Raw genomic sequence first — 19,760 nt, 5'->3', positions numbered from 1 at the left:
ATCTTAGGAGTTTAAAAAAATGCCATTTCCCCCCACGTCCAGTGCCTTCAGCACAAGACTATCCTTCCTATCCAATCAGCCAAATCATAACTCCACTGGCTTTATATCAGGGTTGGTATTTGGCCCCAGGTGTCTGACCTGCCATAAAGATGCCATCGTTTTGACCTTGCTGATCTTCAGCTAATGGTTAATGCTGTAAAGCATTTCTATGACCATTAAAATACAAGGCGTACGTCTTTCTCCCATAATAGCCTGACAATCTAATTTCAGTCATGCTGAATGCGGTAATGACCCTATATTATCAGAAGAAACTATTAAGTCACCAGCACAAAGGTTGTTCCTATTGATTTTCTTCTCAGGTTGTCATAATATTCCCAGTCCAAATCATTTCTAAATAACTTACTCTCGTAGAGCTTTATACTCTTAAATTAAAGAATTGCTGTAATACTTCATTGCTTTTTTCCCTTTCTAAAAGTGCAGCTAAGCCAACCTCAGAGGATATTTATGAACCAGAACCTATTTTGCCTCAGCCACCATAAGCATGGTGCACTTCATGCAAGGAAGTGAACTCCTAGATTCAGAGAAATTATATGTCAGGGAGGAAAACCAGGGACAGCTCCTGGAATCAATGTTGCAGAAATGTTCAGAATTAAATGATTCCTGGTTGTATTACAGTAGCTGCTCAGGAGCCCCGACCAATACCAGGGCCCCATTGTGCTAGGTGTTGCCCCAACGTGTAGCGAGAGACTGTCTCTTCCCCTAAGCGTTTACAATCTAAACAGACAGAGGGTGGGTGAAGGGATCTTACAAAAATTATCCCCATTTTACAGCTGGAGGAACTGAAGCACAAGGAGATTAAGTGACTTGCCCACAGTCAATCACAGGAAGCATGTGGCAGAGCAAGGAATGAAACCCAGATCTCCCAAGTCCCAGCCCAGTGCCTTAATGACATGACTACCTTTTTGGGTGTGTTTGGCCAAATAAAATCATTACATTTCACTGGCTGTGTGACCGATCGGCAAAAGTCTACTAATATTGAGGGGGAAAACAATGCATACGCTAGTTAAAAAGAAAAGGAATTATTTCCCCAGTAGGCAAGAAGCCTTGCTGAAATGGGTTAGCACTCACTGAGGGGCAGTGACGGTCTGCAGACCAGGCTTTGGCTAAGCTAGGATTTAAGGGTGTATCACTAGATTGTGTTAGCTCGCTTGATCTAGGAAAGCCCCCAGGCCTTAACTCGGTCAGTGTAGCACCTGTTACAGTACATCTTGCTTTATCTTGACTAGCTTTTTAGAAGGTGTTAGTACCATTGAGCTAGCAACCAGGATCTAGCATCCCACCTTGAAATCCTATTCTAGACAGTGATCATCCAAACAGCATCGTTTCCATCTCAGATGCTCTCCAAAGCTCTGAGCACTTCGCTTGACAACATTTGTCAGTCTCTTGCACTTTCCCCTTCTGTAACCTAGACCTTTACTCCCACTGGACTTTTTTAAAGCCTGGTTTTCCCAGGTGAGTCTGAGATGTCTGCCTGTATATCTAGTTGATACACCACCTCCTCTTTAGTATCTGCCCATGCTCCCAGGGGAATCCCACCCCCACATCACAGTGGGTGTAGACAGTGACCCCACTTTCCCCAGTTAGTACCTATGAGACTGGTTAAACATTTTCAATCCCTGTCTGTCTTGCCATGTGTTTTCCCTTTTTAAATAGTGCCTCTACCTTTATCCTGAGAATAACGGCACCAGCTGGTTCTCTCTGACTCTATTTCCCCCTGGGGCAATGCACATGGAGTGGCTCACCAGCTCTGGTAAAGGGATTGATTCCCTCTCAGAACAACACAGGGGGCAAATAGTAAGGGAACACCATCTCCTGCTTCTCTTCTTTTAAGCACAAACTCTGTCAACCTGCCCAAGGCTGAAAAGATCTTTACCAGCTGTGAAATCAGTGCCTGAGCGGGGCAGGATTCTGGACCCACAAACAGGTGATCCTTATTCAGGCTCCAATCCAGCATGTGTATAACTTTGAGCATGAGTATCCCATTGCTACTCACTCACATGACTGAAGCTACACCTGTGAATTAGGGCTTTGCTGGATCACAGCTCCTTTGCAGACTACAGACCTGTACTCCATGGAGGCTCCATAAGCCACTTGGGCATGGGAACAGGATAACAATGGTAGATCTGTAGTGTACAACACCCCCTTAATATAGCTCCCTGCTGCATGTGCATTATTATCTTTCCACAGGACCCCTACCTCATTTCATGCACCATCTATTCTGCTTGCCATTCATCCAAGAAAGTGAAATTGGATTGGCTAGTTGCATTTACTAGTGATAGCAGCATTCCCAACCCCAAATGCTCAAAAACCATGAGACTGACTTAAAAATCACAACATTTTAAAAATAATACCTATGGGATCCTTTTTATTAATTATTATTTGTACTCTGACAAAACTTAGGGGGCCCAATCATAGACCAGAGTCCTGCAGTGCTAGTGCTGTGCAAACATAGAACAAAAGGATAGACCCTGCCCTGAGGACCTTACAATCTAAGTATAAGACAAGAACCAACAGGTGGCTACCAAACAAACAGAGAGGGAGCACACTAAGACAGTACTAGTCAGCATGCTAAAGAGTGGCCACAGCACTAACTGTCTACCCACTGTTGAGTATTTATTTGCCTTCTTGCTTTTGAGCTGCTAGAGCTCATGTTTTCAAGCTTTTCTCTAAAACCGTAAGGGCCAGAGATGTCCTTTTTTAAAATGAAAGCTGCAGTTCTGATATCATCACATTCCTCCAGGAGCTTGAGCTTCATGAAAAGCACCAAGAGAGGACAACACTGTGATCTTCAACTTTGTTTTCTGATTCTCTGGCATGTTCACAGAGGTGTTGTATTTGGGTTTCATCATAGCTCAGGGAGTTCAAATCCCCAAAGCCCTGTTTTCACTGTAATTCTTTACTTTAAACACTCATGAAAACATCTCTATTTAATATTAAAGTTTGCAACCCCTTCATTTCCCCCTCCACCCACTCCCCCTTTCTTTTTTAACAAACATTGATGTGGGCCCTAAAATGACTGGGACAGTGTGATTTAAAAGGATTTTTTCTCTGTCCCTCAAATCATTTATCATTACTGTTGAACCTGCCTGACTGCATAATCCTGTTACTGTGTTAATTATACAGTTCCATTGTACTGATAACGATTGTGAAGAAGCAACTGGATTTTAAATCCAAGACCGCTTAAACTGACCTTTTGCCAATGCCAAATGACAAGAGCTCATTTAACATTTGACTAGGATGGGATCGTTAATGTCTCCGTGCATCGCAGACAATGACTGATTCACAATAAATGACATTATCCCCCCGGCCCGGTGCAGTATGAGGCTTATGTACCTCTTAAGGCCCATGTAAGTCACTAGCCCCATAGACCTTGTGCTAAGGGCTTACGTGGTAAATAGACCTTCATGCTGCCCCTTGTGTATGGTGTGGAGAGATGACATTTAACTTTCTCATGATCTAAGAGTTGCTTCCCGGTATTTCTATTGTGGCACTTACGTTTCATCCGTGAAGGCAATTCCAAAGTATTCTTTCTCCTTCAGGTTGAAATGAGACGCCACCAGGTCAAGCAGCTCCTTGGCCAAAAGCTTTGGCTGGAAGGAAGGAAAGAAAGTGATCCATGAGGTTAGGTTTGATATACTCCCTTGATGCTCCCTAGCACAAGCAATGAAATCTCTTACACCCTCACACAGGGACTCGCTAAGGGACAGTCCTGTTGAGAGTGGCTGGAATAGAATGCAAGTGTCACCCATTGGTGAGTGTGTGTCACGGGTCTTCCTCTGTGCCTGATCCACTTAGAATAGGAATCTGTTCTAGGGATAGCTAGGGAGCGTTGGCTCTTTAGCTGTAGCCATTCATGCTTTTAGCTCTGGAAGCTGCTGCTTCAATCCCCAGTGTGTCTACCAAGATGGCAGCCATGACACAAGATCCTCATATCTGGAGCCAGTAATGAAAATCCTTCTTCAAAGGGTTCTATGAGGTAAATTACCTCCCGAAAGATTCTGAGCACCCTCAACTTCTGCTGACCTCATGAAGTGAATGAGAGTCAGTGGGAGTTGTGAGTGGCCAGCACTCACCAGACCATGCCTCTGTAGCACTGGAAGTCAAAATCAAGTAGTCATTTAAAGAAAAAATAATTAATTATTGTTTGTGTTGCAGTAGCGACTAGAGGCCCCAAGCAGGGATCAGAGCCTCATTGTACTAAGCAATGTACACATGCATAACAAAAATCTCCCAAAGAGATGACAAGTTAAGTATATGAGAAGGCGACACAATGAACAAATGCAGTGCTGCAATGGCAGGTCTGAAGACCAACGTCCTCTGTTTACTTGAAAGTGGGCCCCTTTTGCAAACCTTTGAGTAACTCTGTCTGAGTGTCAGTAGCAAAACCTGAAATCAGGTGACTCACATCCAGTTTTCAGTGGGCACTGCTCTGCTAACAACCTCTGCTCATGATTCTACACTGGGTCTAGCAAAGCTTAGGAACTCTTAGTGGATACTTACAGAATCAGTAAGGGTGGATAGGATCTCTTGCTGGGTCTTTGACTATATCCAGCAGCATTGTAGGGATGCTGTATCTATCACTGCTGCCAAACTATCCCGTTATATAGGTGTGAAGTTAAACCAGAATATCGATTCCATAGCCTCCTTATGGGATTGTTCCACCTCATTATTTAAGCAAAGTCTTCTAATTGCAGCAGCTCTTTTAAGCAAGATTTTCTCCTTGTGGACTAATGAAAATAGTTGGTCCCTGTCTTCTTTAGACCTTCTCTTCATTTATTTGTAGACAGATAACATGCCTTCAGTTGGTTGTCTTTACTTCAGACTCACCATGCCCAGCTTTCTTATCTTAGTTTCCAGAGCTTTTTTATTGAGTAACCTTTAAAAGCACTTTTCTGACAATCTGATTTATTTGGGCATAAGCTTTCGTGGAAGAAGTAGTTTTTTACCCATGAAAGCGTATGCTCAAATAAATCTGTTAGTCTTTAAGGTGCCACCAGACTCCTCGTTGTTTTTGTGGATACAGAATAACATGGCTACCCCTCTGATTTCTGACACTGTCACATTATCTAGGCTTATGACATTAATAAAAAATGTAGCATCAGGAGATCGGATGTGTGGGACCAAATGAGAAGCACATCAGTTGTGATGACAGAACAAAACTGTTGCCTGTTAGGTCCTCTCATTGTTTGTAGGTGAGATTGTGTCATGGGGTTTAGGGTCTTGGGAGAAAAGAGCAGAAACAAAGGCATGTTTGCAAACTATCTTTCACAGGAGCATCAAATCCAAATTTACCACTGAGGTTCACCAAAGGAGGTGCACCTAGCACTCCTGAAGCAATGTGAGGAGACCCTTTTGCATTGTATGCCTTATTTGCCCGGTTTATGTCTACAATTAGTTCTTTCCTCCTAAAATTTCCTTCAATAGCAGCTCCAGTGGTGGCAGGCGCTCTAGTGTAGACAAGGCACTGGAAGCCACTAGTGTTTACCACCATGTCACTGTGGTCTTACCTAGACTAGAGCTCCTACCGTTGATAGCACTGGAGGAGCTATGCCAATGTTAGCAATAGTTGGGAAATTTTGGGGAAAAAAGACTACTGTAGACAAGGCCTGTGGGACCAAAGTTCTGTTAGTGACAGCAACATTAAAACATGGTTATGGCCAGTGGCTACTAGCACAGTTTCCCTGACCACTGTTGATACGGATTGTGGCCCTGTCTACGCTGCAAATCCTACTGTTTTGGAGGACTCAGTTACAGTGCAGCAATTGGCAGGCTTCGTTAACACAACTCAAGTCAGCTAAGTGTTGGAGTCAGCAGAGTTACACAAGGGATGAATCGAGCCTGGAGAGATTGAGTGATTTGACTGCGATTGTATAGGAAATATGTGGCAGAGCTGGGAGAACCGTGGTGTCCCAATGCCTAGTCCTATGCCTTACCCACAAGAACCTCTCCCATACCCTCCTGCAGCCCACACTAAACAAAATCCAGTTATTGCTGTACTCATAGAGCCATTTCCTTATCCTCTGAAATACTTCCTTAAAACTCACCTCTGCCATGAAGCCCATAGCTCACTGGCATTGGTGAGGCAAGTGGCAGCCTAAGACATCTGCTGGTGTGTTTATTTAATTGTTACCTCATCCTACAACAGTTCATCTGTTTTGTCCACCCGTTACATCCTGGCCTAGAGTAGGGATTACTTATCTGTACAGCGACTAGCACAGTGGGGCCCTGATCTTTGCCTGTGGTTTTTAGGTCCCACCACAACAGAAATAATGAAACAGCAGCAGCCATGTTCAGACGCGGCTGTAGCTAAAACAGTTTGTTCCCCATGTATAGAGAGGGCCTGAGTTACCGGACAGGAAGGATGGCCTAGTTGATAAGGAAGTGGAATGGGTCTCCAGGGACCTGACTTCAGTTCTTGACTCAGAACTTCTTATGCCTGATCTTGGCCAAGTCACTTCGTCTCTCTGCTCCCCCTCTGTAAAATGGGGGTGATATTTTCCTAATGCAGAGGTGTGTTGTGAGGATAAAATCCATTAATTATTGTCTGATGCTTGGACACTATGGTGCTGGGGGCTATACGAGTACCTAGATAGATACACAGAGACAGCTCAATCCTTCATCACACCCACCTCAGATTAGGAGGATCAGTGGCAGGACAGAGTAGTAAAAATGGTCATTTCATTTAAATTTGAATGCCGATAACCCCTCCCCCCATGCCTGCCTCACCTAACTGGAACCTCCCTTGGGTCCTTTTCCATCCCCCTCCCTGCACAGGGGCACACGCAGCAGTCCTCAGAGTCATATGCAGCCAGCTGGCGGCAGCGGAAGAGGAGAAAGGCTTTTCTGTTTTCCTCCGATTCAATGACGACTTGACAAAGCACGTGCGTGGTGACGGCACTGTCTGTGCAGCCAAGGCCATTGATGGAGGCCAGGTGAAGCAGGCTCCCCACAATGGCATAGACTGCAGCCCTGAGCTCTGCCCCTGGCACCGCCTGGCAGCTGCCGCTCTGCTACCATGCAGATATTCGATAAAGGAGCCATTATGCGGCCGAGCAGAGAAGCCAGACATCAGCCTCAGCGGCCATGCTACCTGCCAGGGCGGAACCAAGCTGGAGATGTGGTGACATGACACCTCCCTACTCCCTAGGGCGGGAAGTAGTGGGGAGGTCAGGTTTCTCTCTCTGGGCAGAGAAAAGAAAAGGAGTGCTAAATAAATGACCTGAAATAGGCACTCCTGGTCCTGCGGGGCACCAAGCGCCTCCTGCTTTGTGTGGCAGCAGGCCACAGTCGCTAGTGCTACTACCATTCACCCGTCATTCTCGGGGAGCTCCACTAATCTGAATAAATGCAAAGTGTTTGCTCATTATTTCCGCAGAGTGGAAGCATCCGACTGATACAACTCATGATGTCGTCCAGTGAAGGGTACACTGGGGTTTCCGCCTCCCTCACTTGCTCCCAGGTTGCTCGCTCTGTATTCTTCTGACCCAACACCCTTGACAAAACCAAAATGTCCTTCTTGGCCCTTTGCTGCAGTGGGTCAGGAGGGGCAAGGTGGGGCGGAGAAATAGAGGGGTGGGGAGAGGGAAGTAGAGGGGAGACTCCTTCCAGCTATTGGGTGAATCACTTTAAAAAACTACTGTATCAGATAAGATGGGGTAACCCTTGTCTTGGCAGATAAGGGAAAGAACAATAGATGCAAAGATGGCCTTGGCTCAGAGCCAGGTTAGTTACTGGCTCAGCATCCCCGCAGAGGCTTAAGACTGAAGTTAAGCCCTGCTAGTCCTCTCCAAGATTACTTTCCTCAGTCATCCTAAGCCTTGTCACAGCTGCGCAAGGTTATTGGCCTTTTTAGTGCAATGAAATGAGCCCCTTCCTTCCCTGCAGAGAGCCCTGGAAGGGATGAGTGTCAGTGACTCTGATTCTTGGTGGCAGGAACTCACTGATACTAAGGGGACGGCCCACCTGGCTGGGACCCAGGGCAGGAAAATTCTGGCCGAGACAAGTGAAGTCGCAGCCTGAATCCCCATCTCAAGACAGACCTGAGTGCTGAAAGTTAACAGTTAAGCCGATTGCAGTTCAGGATGAGAACGGATGAGCCATGACCTCCTTTCGTGTGAGCTACATAGACAAAGAGCTCATTAGCCATGTCCATGGCATGTTTTAGTTCATTATTAATTTCTGGACTTAACCTTCCAGAGGATGCTTGTTTTGCATTAATAAAACCTCCACCTTAGACACAACGAAGAAAAGCAGGTTAGCCCAATGGAGCAGAGGGGTCTGCGGTATGACTGGGCATTATTGGGACATTAGAACTTCTCTGCATTAAAATATATCATCCAGACAAGGTCTGCAGGTTGGATCCTGATGTCACTCCTGTAGGTGTAAATGGGGAATACTGGAGTTACTCCCGATTTACAATCATGTAAACGCGATCAAAACGTGTCCTCAAGTGTGCAAAACTGCAGGGTCAGACCGAAGTGCATTAGTGCCCTACTAGGCCAGTATCTGGCACCCCTCTGCCTCAGCCAGTCTCTGTTTCCTTCCCATCCAGCCTACTCTGCAACCCACACTCTGCCCTGTCCTCAGTTATCTCCATTTCTGCTCAGTTGACCGCAACAGCCCCCAGAATCTTTTGTGCTGGCTGCGGCATCATTTCTAAGGGCAGGAAAGGGTTATGGGAAACATCCAACGCACAGCAGCAGCAGGCTGCTGGGCCAAAACTGGGACAGGGCAGGTGATCAGAAACTCGCAGCTGGAGTAGTGAGGGCTGAAGGCCGGTTTGTTGGTGAGGGATATGGTACCAGGGCTATTCTTCCAGTATTTTCTTCCACAGGGTGCCCTAGTTGGCTGCTTATTTAGCCTACGTCAAAGTCCACCTCTACAAAACCGCAAACTAAGAAACAATAATGCAATGGAATGTCTTTCTATTTCTAGCACAGAAATCACTGCAGCCCAGATCCTGGTCCTACGGCACAGCACGAGCTGGAGGAAAAGAGAAGGGAGAAGGAATCCTTCCTCTAAGCTACAGCCTCAGGGATGGAACAGCTTGCCCTGGCAACTGGGCTCCCACTCTCTTGGAGGAAAGGTTGGTGGACCCATGTGCTGGTGTTGTGGAGCCCCTTCCTCGGCTGGCACGTGCCCTGTCCCCACGCCCCTGCTGCATGGCAGCGTGTGGAGGAGAGCCCTTCAAGAGCTGGATTCCCACCTGGCCTCCTCAATTCCTGCTTGGTCACATTGCACAGCAGAACTGCCAGGGCTGCATGGCAGGTTGGGCCCTCTGTGCCTGTGACAGTCAGGGCAGCATCACCTCTGAATTATACAAGAAGCAAAGCTTTGGTGCCTAGACACAATGGTGATGGGCTCGTTAGGAATGGATTGACGTGACTGTCTGAGTGGGTGACTTTTGACAGGCTAATAGTCTGGATATTGAAATCAGATCTGGCAGCTCTGAACAACTGAGGCGTTCCTCCTGCCCCCTTGGGAAGGAAGGCGAGCAGATGGGTATTTGTTAGAGGCTGCCTCCTTACAAACACAGCAACCCAAACACCCTGCAGCACGCTCTGGGCAGTGTCAGAGGGGTATTTATCTGACACGGTGTTCGATGCACAGCAGCAGCTCGGCGTTTCTGCCTTGATAGCGAGGCACAAAATCAACACAGAGCTGGGGCTTGGTTTCTGCAGCCTAGAAGCAATCGGCTCCCTACGCAGCGTGGGTCCTGTGGAACGGCTGCTGGGAGCCAACTTAGTGAATGAAGGCAGAGAGCGTAACAACACATGGCTTACAAGAGGACTAAGCAATAGACTGGCAGTGGTGGGGGCCTGGATGATCCAACAGTGTTGGTGTTGGTCCTGCTTTGAGCAGGGGGTTGGACTAGATGACCTCCTGAGGTCTCTTCCAACCCTGATATTCTACGCTTCTAACAGGCCTTTGTCAGCTCCTTGCACTGATTGGTAGCAGTTTGGTACTGATAGGTAGCAGCAGATTGATGAGCAACTGGAGGTCTCATATGCTCAACTGGAGTCATGGGTGCTCAGCATTTCTGAAAAGCAAGTCTCCTGATGTCTGTGTGCCAAATCCTAAAGTCTTTGCTCAGACAACATTCCCATTGGGCCAGAACCTGAGGGCTGAATAAAAATTGAGCAGGGACCTAAGGATTTGGCCCCAGGATTACAAAGGAGGCCGTTTTTAATTAAAAACAGGAGCAGATTGCTCCAAAATTTGAGATGTCCTGTACCAACCTCTGAAAGGCCTCTGTGTGCTTTGAAGGGCTAGTGAACACAATGTATATTGATCACAGAACCGCCAGTGCAGGCTTGGATCTATTCACAGAGCTGGCTTGGCCACACCACTTTCCTTTGCAGCACATGAAAAGAATGCAAATTTGGCTGACAGAGAACCCATCATAATATCCCTGATGCCGTGGCTGAAGCTGACACATGCTAGTGACAGCCCCGGAGAATTGCATGAATAGATCTTTCGTGCATGGCAAATGCTATCTACATTTTCTTAGGTCCATTTTAAGGAGCATTCAAAAGTGACAAATTAACATCAGCACGTTGTTCATTCCTCTGTGCGCTGCCCTTATCTGTGGACTGATAATATTTTACAGGTGTCTCTTTTTAATTGGACTTGCAGGCAACTCACTGATGTAACGTTGGCTGTGGAGGAACATGACAAATAGTAAAAGCAGATTGAAAGAGGAGAAGCAGCCATCCCGGCACACACTGAGGAGGAAGGGAGATGGGGGAACACACGCCTTCCCCAGGAAAGGAAGAGGAGGGATATGCCTTCTAGATGAAGGGAATCTATGCCCCTCTCTGCTTGCCCTAACTTTAACCCCTGGGAACTCAAGGTCAATTAAAAAAAGGGGAGTGGACTGCAAAGGCTGAAGTCATTTTTGTTCGACAGGTTTCAAAGGGGAACCATTTTACACGTTTTCCATGTTGCCACTGAAAGGCGAGGGGGTGGGGGAGAGGATATTTGATAAATATTTGATAAAAGCTACATCTTCCAATTCTGTAGGAGATGTGGACATTGTTGGGGGGGGGAAATTCCTTCATGAAAGTTTCCCAGTTTGTTAAAAGGCTACTTTTGAATGGAAGAAAAGAGCTTTGCCTGATAAAACTTCAGCCAGTTCTAGTGGTAACACATGTGTAAGAGCAAATATGGTGCTCACAAGAGATAGCAGCGGCTCAACAGGCCTGGAGACCAAAGTGCTCTGTCCTCAGAACAGATATTGTTCGGAATGGAGCAGTGCAAACTACCCCTACCCCAGCAACATGCCTCACTTCTGACTTGGAGGAATCTCATCCAACAGCAAGGGAGCAATATCATTACCTACTCAGTCTCGCACCCCTTACCTCCTCCCACACCCCAATCCCATGCCCCAGCCCTGAGCCCCCTCCTGCACCCAAACTCCCTCCCAGAGCTTGCACCCCGGAGCTCCTCCTGTACCCTAACCCCCTGCCCCAGGCTCATCCGGAGCCCCCTCACACACTCTGAACCCCTCGACCCCAGCCCATAGCCCGCACCCCTCCCGCAACCAACCTCCTGCCCTGTGAAAGTGAGTGAGGGTGGGGGAGAGTGAGCAATGGAGGGAGAGGGGAGGGAGTGGGCGGGGCCTTGGAGAAGTGGCAGGGCAGGGGTGTTTGGGTTTGTATGGTTAGACAGTTGGCAACTCGTAGGTGTGACGCTGGCAGACCAGGTGCCAGTTCATGCCAAGGTCCCCAAGTCTCAGCTGGACACTGACAAATACATTGCTGGTATCGGTCTGGCTCATCTCTGTGTTAGTCTTGTTAAAGCAAACATTAGGATTATAAGAATGTGTTTAGTGTTTTAAACTTTATTGAATGCTTGGGGGTTGCTGCCTGCATTAATCTTTCTTATAGCATCCGTATCCCATATTCTCAGGTAATATTTAAGCATTTGTATTGTAAGACTATCTGACTCTGTAAATCACCAGACAGGAGAGAGACATTAACTAGTATAATGTCCTGGCCAACAAGGAAGGCCCATGGACACCAGACAGACTATTGTGGAACATTAAAGAGAACAATACATTTTGTTGTTCTGCTCTACCTGGCCTCACACCCCATGATGAGGAGCCACACCAGTGAATTACTCCCATTAGCTGAGTTCACAGCTCAGAGCACAAGGGAGCTGGGAGAGTGGGTGGAAAGGGAATAATAACTGTTAACAAGAAGGAACTGTATCTCTAGGCTGTTTGGACTCTGGAGGGCAAGGCTTTCTAGGCATAAGTAAGAGAACGCCAGCTGCTTAGCCTGGGTTAGCCCTAAAGGATATATAGAGCTTGCTTACTATAGATGCTTCTATTACCTGTTGAAACTTAAGACTGTAACTGATTTGTCTACATACGTTTACCTGCTTTAGTCTTGTAAATAACTCGTTTCCTTTTGAACAAATCTACCTATAATTTATTATAGGATTGGCTACAAGCATTGTTTTTGGTGTGAGGTCTAAGGTGCACTTGACCTGGGGTAAGTGACTGGTCCTGGAGTGGGAGTAACATGAATATTGCTGTGGTTGGTAGGCCAAGGCAATGTTTCTTAACCTTTTTGATACCAGGAACCAGCCTGCTGCCTTCCTAAATTGTGTCAGGGAGATCTCCAGGATCTGCCCCAGTCCACAGACTGGTCATTGAGAAACTCTGGTCTAAGGGACCATCTATTATAAAGGCTTGCTCACCTGGATGGTGAAATAGATTGGAATACCCACAGGGACTGTCTGTTATGTTTAGGCTATTAAAGTTCCAGAGGACTTTACACTTGATTGGTGAAATCCAAGTATAGACCTCACAACCCATTTGGGGTTTGTGCCCTGGTTCTTAACCGTCTACCCTGAGGTTGATACTCATGCTCTTCAGCCACTGCAAGCAGCTTGACAGCTAAGACAAATGATTTCCTCCTGGCAACACTGGTCTGGTTTTGTAAGGTGCTCAGAAAGATTTGGTTGTTAGGTGGGCATCCTAATATTAGAGCTATGCTATGTTCAGTGTAATTAGATCAGATCTCACGTACACTAGTGTAACTTCAGAGTAAAGGCATTGGGATGAATCCTCTAAGCCACCTGGCAAACAGGATTTCATTGCAATTTAGAGCAGCCAAAGGGCTGTTCTAACTTACTGTTGCTACAGTGTCCCTTAGGGGCCATTTGGCTAGACTACATCACGCTCTGGCTCTGCCCACTTCCACTCCTGACATGTCTCTCGATGCCCTCTCCCTGCCTCAGGGTGTGTGAAGGTGGTGAATAGTCAGCCATGCCAAGGCTAGTTTAAAGGATCCTTTGTGCCATGGGAGCATTGCAAAGGGACCTTAGCTAGGGCCAGGGATTTGGACCATTGACTTCAATGGAGTCACTCCAGATTTACGTGAGTGAGAACTCAGAATCTGACTCAGTAAACCAGATTCATAGAGATTAAGGCCAGAAGGAACTACTAGATCTTCTACCCTGGCCTCCAGTATATTACAAGCTATTCAGTTTCACCCAGTTATTCCTGGATTGAGCCCAATAACTTGTGTTTGACTAAAGAATATCTTCTTGAAAGGCATCCGCTTTTGACTTGAAGATGTCAAGATATGGAGAACCCACCACTTTTTCATTGGCAATTACACGCTGTAATCAAGTCATTTCTCAATCTTCTTTCTGATAAATGAAAGAGATTAAGCTCTTTACCTTTCTCAGTGTAATTTCTCCAGTCCTTGAATAATGTTTGTGGCTCTTTTCTGCGCCCTCTCTAGTTTTTCAACAACCTTTATAAAACGTGGACATCAGAAGTGTATATAGTATTCCAATATTGGTCTAGTGAATGCCATATACAGAGGTAAAATCACCTCCCTCCTCCTACTCCTGTTTATACGCCCAAGATCATATTAACCCTTTTTACCACAGCATTGCACTAGAAGCTTATGTTGTGTTGTTTGTCCACGATGAGACCCCCTAGATCCTTTGCAGAATCACTGCTTTCCAGGATACAGTGCCACATTCTGTAAGTAAAAAGTATGTATGGTAAAATCCGAGATGGGCTTGAGTCAAATAGTTCAGATCAGGATCTGAACTCTCCCCGGACTTCACAAAAGGGGAGATCTTTAGATCTGATTTGTGTTTTGTCCCATGACAGAGAAGCGGCTGGATTCTCCACTTTGTTACACCAGTTTTATGCTGGTGTTCTTCCATTGGTATGTGGGTAGAGAATCAAGTCCAAAGTTTGCTTCTGAGTCTGGACTAAAATTTCCCAAAAGCTGGGGTCTGAGCAGATCCATGTGACGGTGGCTGTGCCTGCCTCTAAACAAATTTCAAACATTGATAGAATGATCAAAAGAGACACAAAACACCAAATGGATGGATCAAATGGACCAAAAAACAAGCTCCAAAATCCTGCTAACCACCCTAGTGGCGACTGATTTTAGATTGTCCTAAATGAAAGTCCCCATCATGAGTGCATATTTCCCAAAAAGCAAAGGCTCAGATATCACAGTCAGACTCACCCATCCATTATGGACTTAGTGACCACTGCATGGACCCTCTATCACCCTTTGACTCCCTAAACAAGTTTAGCCACTGCTGGAAGGACTTCAAAGTTAACCCAAAGTTGAACTCGTCTTAGTCTATGAGTGGGTTCAACTTCCCAAGTATTAGGTGGGTCACTGCTTGTAAAATACCTCTCCAGTTGTTCATCTGAGATGCAAGAAATTTACAGTCTGGGAGTGCTGTGCAATTGATCCTTCATATACTGGGGAGGTGAGGCAGAAGAGAGGAAGCAATTTGCATTAATACAAAATACATAATGTATCCAAAGCAACACTGACAGACTCATGAGCTAACAACTTTTCCAGGGCTCCTTGGCTGGAGGGAGGCTCCCTGCTCCGCTAGATCTTGGAGAGTGTTAACAGAATAGAAGGAAATGAGAAAAATGGGAGTTCCACTCCTCCCTCTCTCCATTTCTCTAACGAAGTGGAGCTGTGCCTCTATACTGTAAAAACGGTGTGGCTGTTTATATGGCATTATAGGGATAACGATCATCAGCAAAGCCATAAACGCTATGCCCATGTAGCGTGGTGATGAGTGCATTAAAAATGCTTAGATAGATAGAAATGGAAATAGAACACAGGACCTTTGTGCTCCCAGCATATAGGCTAAAGGAACACATTATTCAGAGAAAGGGCTTTTATCTACTAAAAGTCAGCAGTGCACACATATACCCACATGCATTAGTCAGTACATTACACTCCGATTGCTTATGTACTATAATTTTTCTTGCTTCCATAGCCCTTGTGCATGAAATACAGAAATCCTTCATTGAGGGGCCATTTAGCTGTCAGTCATTCACCATTCTTTCCTGGTCATATTGGTTCTACCAAGGGCACAGGCACCCAATTGTTTAACCCACTTCATGCACTTAAAAGAAAAAAAAAATTAAGTCGATCAGGACAAATGTTTTGTAAATACTAAATCACAGTCCTCTCAGCTATCTGTGCATCTCAATGCAATGTAATAACATTGTACAAATCCACTCATGCTGAAGATTTGAGGCCTCAGGGTTTGGAGCTTTGAAATTCCTCTGATGGGCTAGATTTCCCATTCTTTAATTCCATATTAACGTGTTAACATATGGAGGGTGCATAATCAAAACAGGCTGAGATGTATTTGTGTGAAAAATTATTCATCAAAATGCAAGATGTCTGCAGAGGGAAGGTCTTATTTTTTTTATCGCGGAACGGTCGAACTATGTCATGGTTGTGGACAAATGATGGGGGTATTATTCACAGTGGTACTGTCAGCACCTCTTTCAGTGAGTCAGTGTTTGACTCTGAAACCTCTGGCCCCAATTTACATAGGAAAATGAAACAATTTGCCTCCAGCAACCTCCTCAAAAATGGAGGGGGTGTGTGTGTGTGCGGGGAGTGTATTTGCCTTCTTTCTTGAAAAGTGAGCAACTGCAGGATGTGTGTAACCATTAAGATTTATTAATGCCAGAAAAAAAAGGGACAGAATGCTTAATAGTTAGAAAAGCTAACTTTGGAGAAAGGATTGGATATACCACACTGACAAGGCACCTTAAAATAAACCCCAGGTAACTGAGTTATGGAGTTATGCTAATACTGAATATTTAACATCTTCAGAAATCTGTACAGGCATTAACTAATTCTTCTTCGCAGTAACACTGACACGGAGGTAAGTATTATTTTAGCTAGCGAAACCGAGGATCAAGTCTGTGCCTCGAATCAGTGTCGGAGCCAAGATTAAGACGCAGCACTGCTTGATTCCCACGTCAGAGCTCGCTTTCCTAGGTCACCTTAGTTCTGTGTTTCCAGCAAGGGGTTCAGGTAACGCATAAAGCACAAGAGCAAAGCCAGTGTGGTTTGCTTAATCGTCAGCAGTCAGAGATGGGATAACTGTCCCGAAATGCAAAAACCTTTCCTCCATGCAAGACACAGATCCGCAATACAAGCCACAGCTCCATAACTTTTCCCCCTTCCCTCTTTTCTTCCCCTTCAAATTCCTCTCTTTTCCTCTCCGGCCCACCTACTCCCCACCTCTCCTCTTGGTACTTGCTGCTGGAGCAACTGCATTGCAAATACCGCTTGGAGTAGTTCAGCTTTCCCAGCACTGCTGATGGCTTGGGATAGAAGGAGAAGCTGCTTCTTGTGACCGGTGCATTTTCGCACTGCGTTTATTCACAGGCCTTAAGCATGAAGCAAATTACGTGGCTACTTAGAGCACCACATCCTGTGGGACTCTGCAAACCCTGGGCCACCTCTCTGGCGGTGAGATCTGAAGAGGAAAGGACATTTTGCCAAGCACACACAGACTGATTTCCCATATCGCAGGAGCCTGGGCTACTACTCCTGCTTGGGGCCCCATGAGTCATAGGCGTGATGCTACTTCTGAGAAGGCTCTATGTGGATTGGGATAATTCACTGGGCTACCCTTTCCCTTACATTGCTTCAGGGCAGGGTATTTTTTTGTAATGGCTTGTGACAGTGAAGTTCTAATTCACACACCCAAACACAGACTCTCTCTCTCTCTCTCATATTTCAACCTCTGCTCCCCAAATTCATACCACTCACTGGATTGCTAAGATTTCTAAAGAACCCCATGCTAACATCTCCCTGCTCTGATCCTCTGTTCTCCTGCAGACCTTTCCTCCTTTTCTGCAGCCCCTTCCACTGGATCTGGATCTTCAGCAGAGCCAAGAAGCATCAGCTGCACATCCTCAAAAGCCTCCAAAATAATGGGTTGTTCTTGCACAGGCAGGCAGAAGGGATCTGGATGGCCATAGACTCTGTCACAGATTACGAGGAGCACAGGGATGGCTCCCTTCTTTTTTAGGTGACTTGATAAAGGAAGTGTGGAAGTCCTAATGCCAACTGATGTAAAAATTGCTTTTGCAGTGAGGCCAAGGTCGCTATTAGCTCAGCTAATCAGCTGTGTAAATACCAGTGAAGCAGGTTTAAAAGTTGCCCCGAGTCAACCTGAGCATACAACTTTATTATTCGTCTTTATTTCGACTTGCTAGGTTTGGCAAGTGGGAGCGTGGGAACTTGCACCTTCCCATTGTTTCTCTTTGCACAGCCTCTCCCCTTTGAAAAGCAGGTCTCATCTAGAATAGCAAGAAACTTTCATTGTGAAACCCAGTATCACCTCAAACTCACCCCGTTCTTTTCGTTGCAGATTTGAAACTGAGCCCTGGTTTGCTGATTGGTTTTGCTAAGCTTTTAAGTGAACCCATGCCACGTTTTCATCAAATCTCCTCTCCCCTCCATGGCGGGATGAGTGGTTTTGACAGACACCATGTAATGCAAATTCAGATGACTTTGATAAAATAAACCAGCCCACATGTGGCAGTTTTGGCTGAGTTTTGCTTTGAATTTCCAAAGAACTTGAAGGTATGAACCCAGAAAGACTGATACACCCACCTTTGTGAACTGAAACAATCAAGTCTCATATGAACATGGGCCCATCAAAACAGAAAAACCAACTCCAAAGTGCTGGGCTACATTTTCCCTTCAGATCTGTACTCTGGAGCTCCTAGCCACATTAAAGATCTGTGCATACCCTCCACCTCATTCTGCACAGGGAGCTCTCCGTGAGGTCTACAGAATTTCCACAAGCCAATAACAGCAGAATATACAGCTTGCTGGCAGTTCTGAGAAGAGATCCACAGGAGGGCAGATAGACATTGCCTTAGTTTGGAGAATAACAGCTTCAAGTAAGTTAGAGAGAGGAGCTTTGTTACAAAGCAATAATATACAGCCAAAGTCATTCCACCCTTTAAGCTACCCATCTCATTTGATCTTCGAAGCCACACAAAGTTGGCCATGGTTAGTACTTGGATAGGAGACTGCTTGGGAATAATAGGTTATATAACCAGAAAATACATAAAGAAAGAAAGAATCTGGGCCCAAATTAGCTTGCAGTGTCTGTTTTCAACAAACATAGCTTGAATTTCAGTCTGGAAACAAAACCCCAACCAGGTGACCTATCATGGATGGTTTCATGTTTTGTAACAAAAGTTTCCCACAGCTCCAGGTACATGATACAGTTCAGTCTCACTCAGGACCTAAAGCCCTTCCTGGCTATGCCCTAAAAATACAGTGTAACCCACAGGCAGTGACCTCAGTACAACACATTCTTGACTGTAACATTGGCAGGCAGAGTGTGGGTCTCTGTTCTCCTCTAGTGGCTAGACCACACAAAGAGGTATACAAGTCTACTACTGCCTCGAGGCTAATGGCTTGGGTCCCTTTGGTCAAGCAGTAGAGCCTGGAACGGCTAGAATCAGAGGTTCAGTCCCTACAGATGACTCTTCCAAGGGTGTGTGACATTGCACTCTATATGATTTGATGAAAATATGCTAATGAGTGTAAATATAATGTAACTGGGATATGCTTCATGCAAAAGGTCTCTTGTAAGGTATCATTACAAAGCTTATAATCTACTGAGTGTGGTCATCCTATTTGTATAAATGTATCACTCTTGTATCTGAAACTAGAAATATGAAATATAACTGAGGGCCTATTGTAATTATGCAAAGTGTGGGCCGTTAATGGTGTCTTAGAATCTTGATGGCTCCCATCAACCAGGACAATTGACTGTGGATGGCTCTGTTTGCAGGCAGGCCTCCCTGTGAGTCAGGCTGGGAGGAATGAAGGCTTGAAGTCTTACAGTGACATATGATCATGTCGCCTGACCTGGAATCCATTTTTAACCTGGTGCTTCTCCATTTAGAAGGAGGGGTGGGAACCCAGAGAGGGACAAAGGATTCCCACCTTATGCAAAAGATATATAAAGGGGTGGAACAGAACAAAGGGGGCTGCAATCATGAGGAATCCCCTAGCTACCACCTGAGCTGGAACAAGGGCTGTACCAGGGGAAAGGATTGTGCCCAGACTAGGAAGGTGTCCAGTCTGTGAAAGAAACTTATTGAAACATCTCTAAGGGTGAGATTTGATCTCTACTCAGTTTTCCTACTGTGTTAGGCTTAGACTTGCATGTTTTATATTATTTTGCTTGGTAATTCACTTTGTTCTGTCTGTTATTACTTGGAACCACTTAAATCCTACTTTTTGTATTTAATAAAATCATTTTTTACTTATTAATATCTGGGGAGGCAAACAGCTGTGCATATCTCTCTATCAGTGTTATAGAGGGCGAACAATTTATGAGTTTACCCTGTATAA

At 45.5% G+C, this 19,760-nt stretch overlaps 1 protein-coding gene across 13 annotated transcripts in view; it reads right to left on the bottom strand.

Annotated features, from left to right (window-relative positions):
- Positions 1 to 19,760, bottom strand: part of FRMD4A (FERM domain containing 4A) — a 552,335-nt gene that overhangs the window by 137,460 nt on the left and 395,115 nt on the right. For all 13 annotated transcript variants that reach the window (XM_074942603.1, XM_074942600.1, XM_074942608.1 and 10 more), the window contains one exon: positions 3,556 to 3,650. In XM_074942603.1, the coding sequence (XP_074798704.1) occupies positions 3,556 to 3,650 (95 nt within the window). The remainder of the gene's footprint in view (positions 1 to 3,555; positions 3,651 to 19,760) is intronic.

Source organism: Natator depressus, chromosome 1, assembly GCF_965152275.1.
Source record: "Natator depressus isolate rNatDep1 chromosome 1, rNatDep2.hap1, whole genome shotgun sequence".
Classification (NCBI taxonomy): Eukaryota; Metazoa; Chordata; order Testudines; family Cheloniidae; genus Natator; species Natator depressus.
The sequence above is the reverse complement of the archived record's forward strand: the minus strand, read 5'-3'. Positions and strand labels throughout refer to the sequence as shown.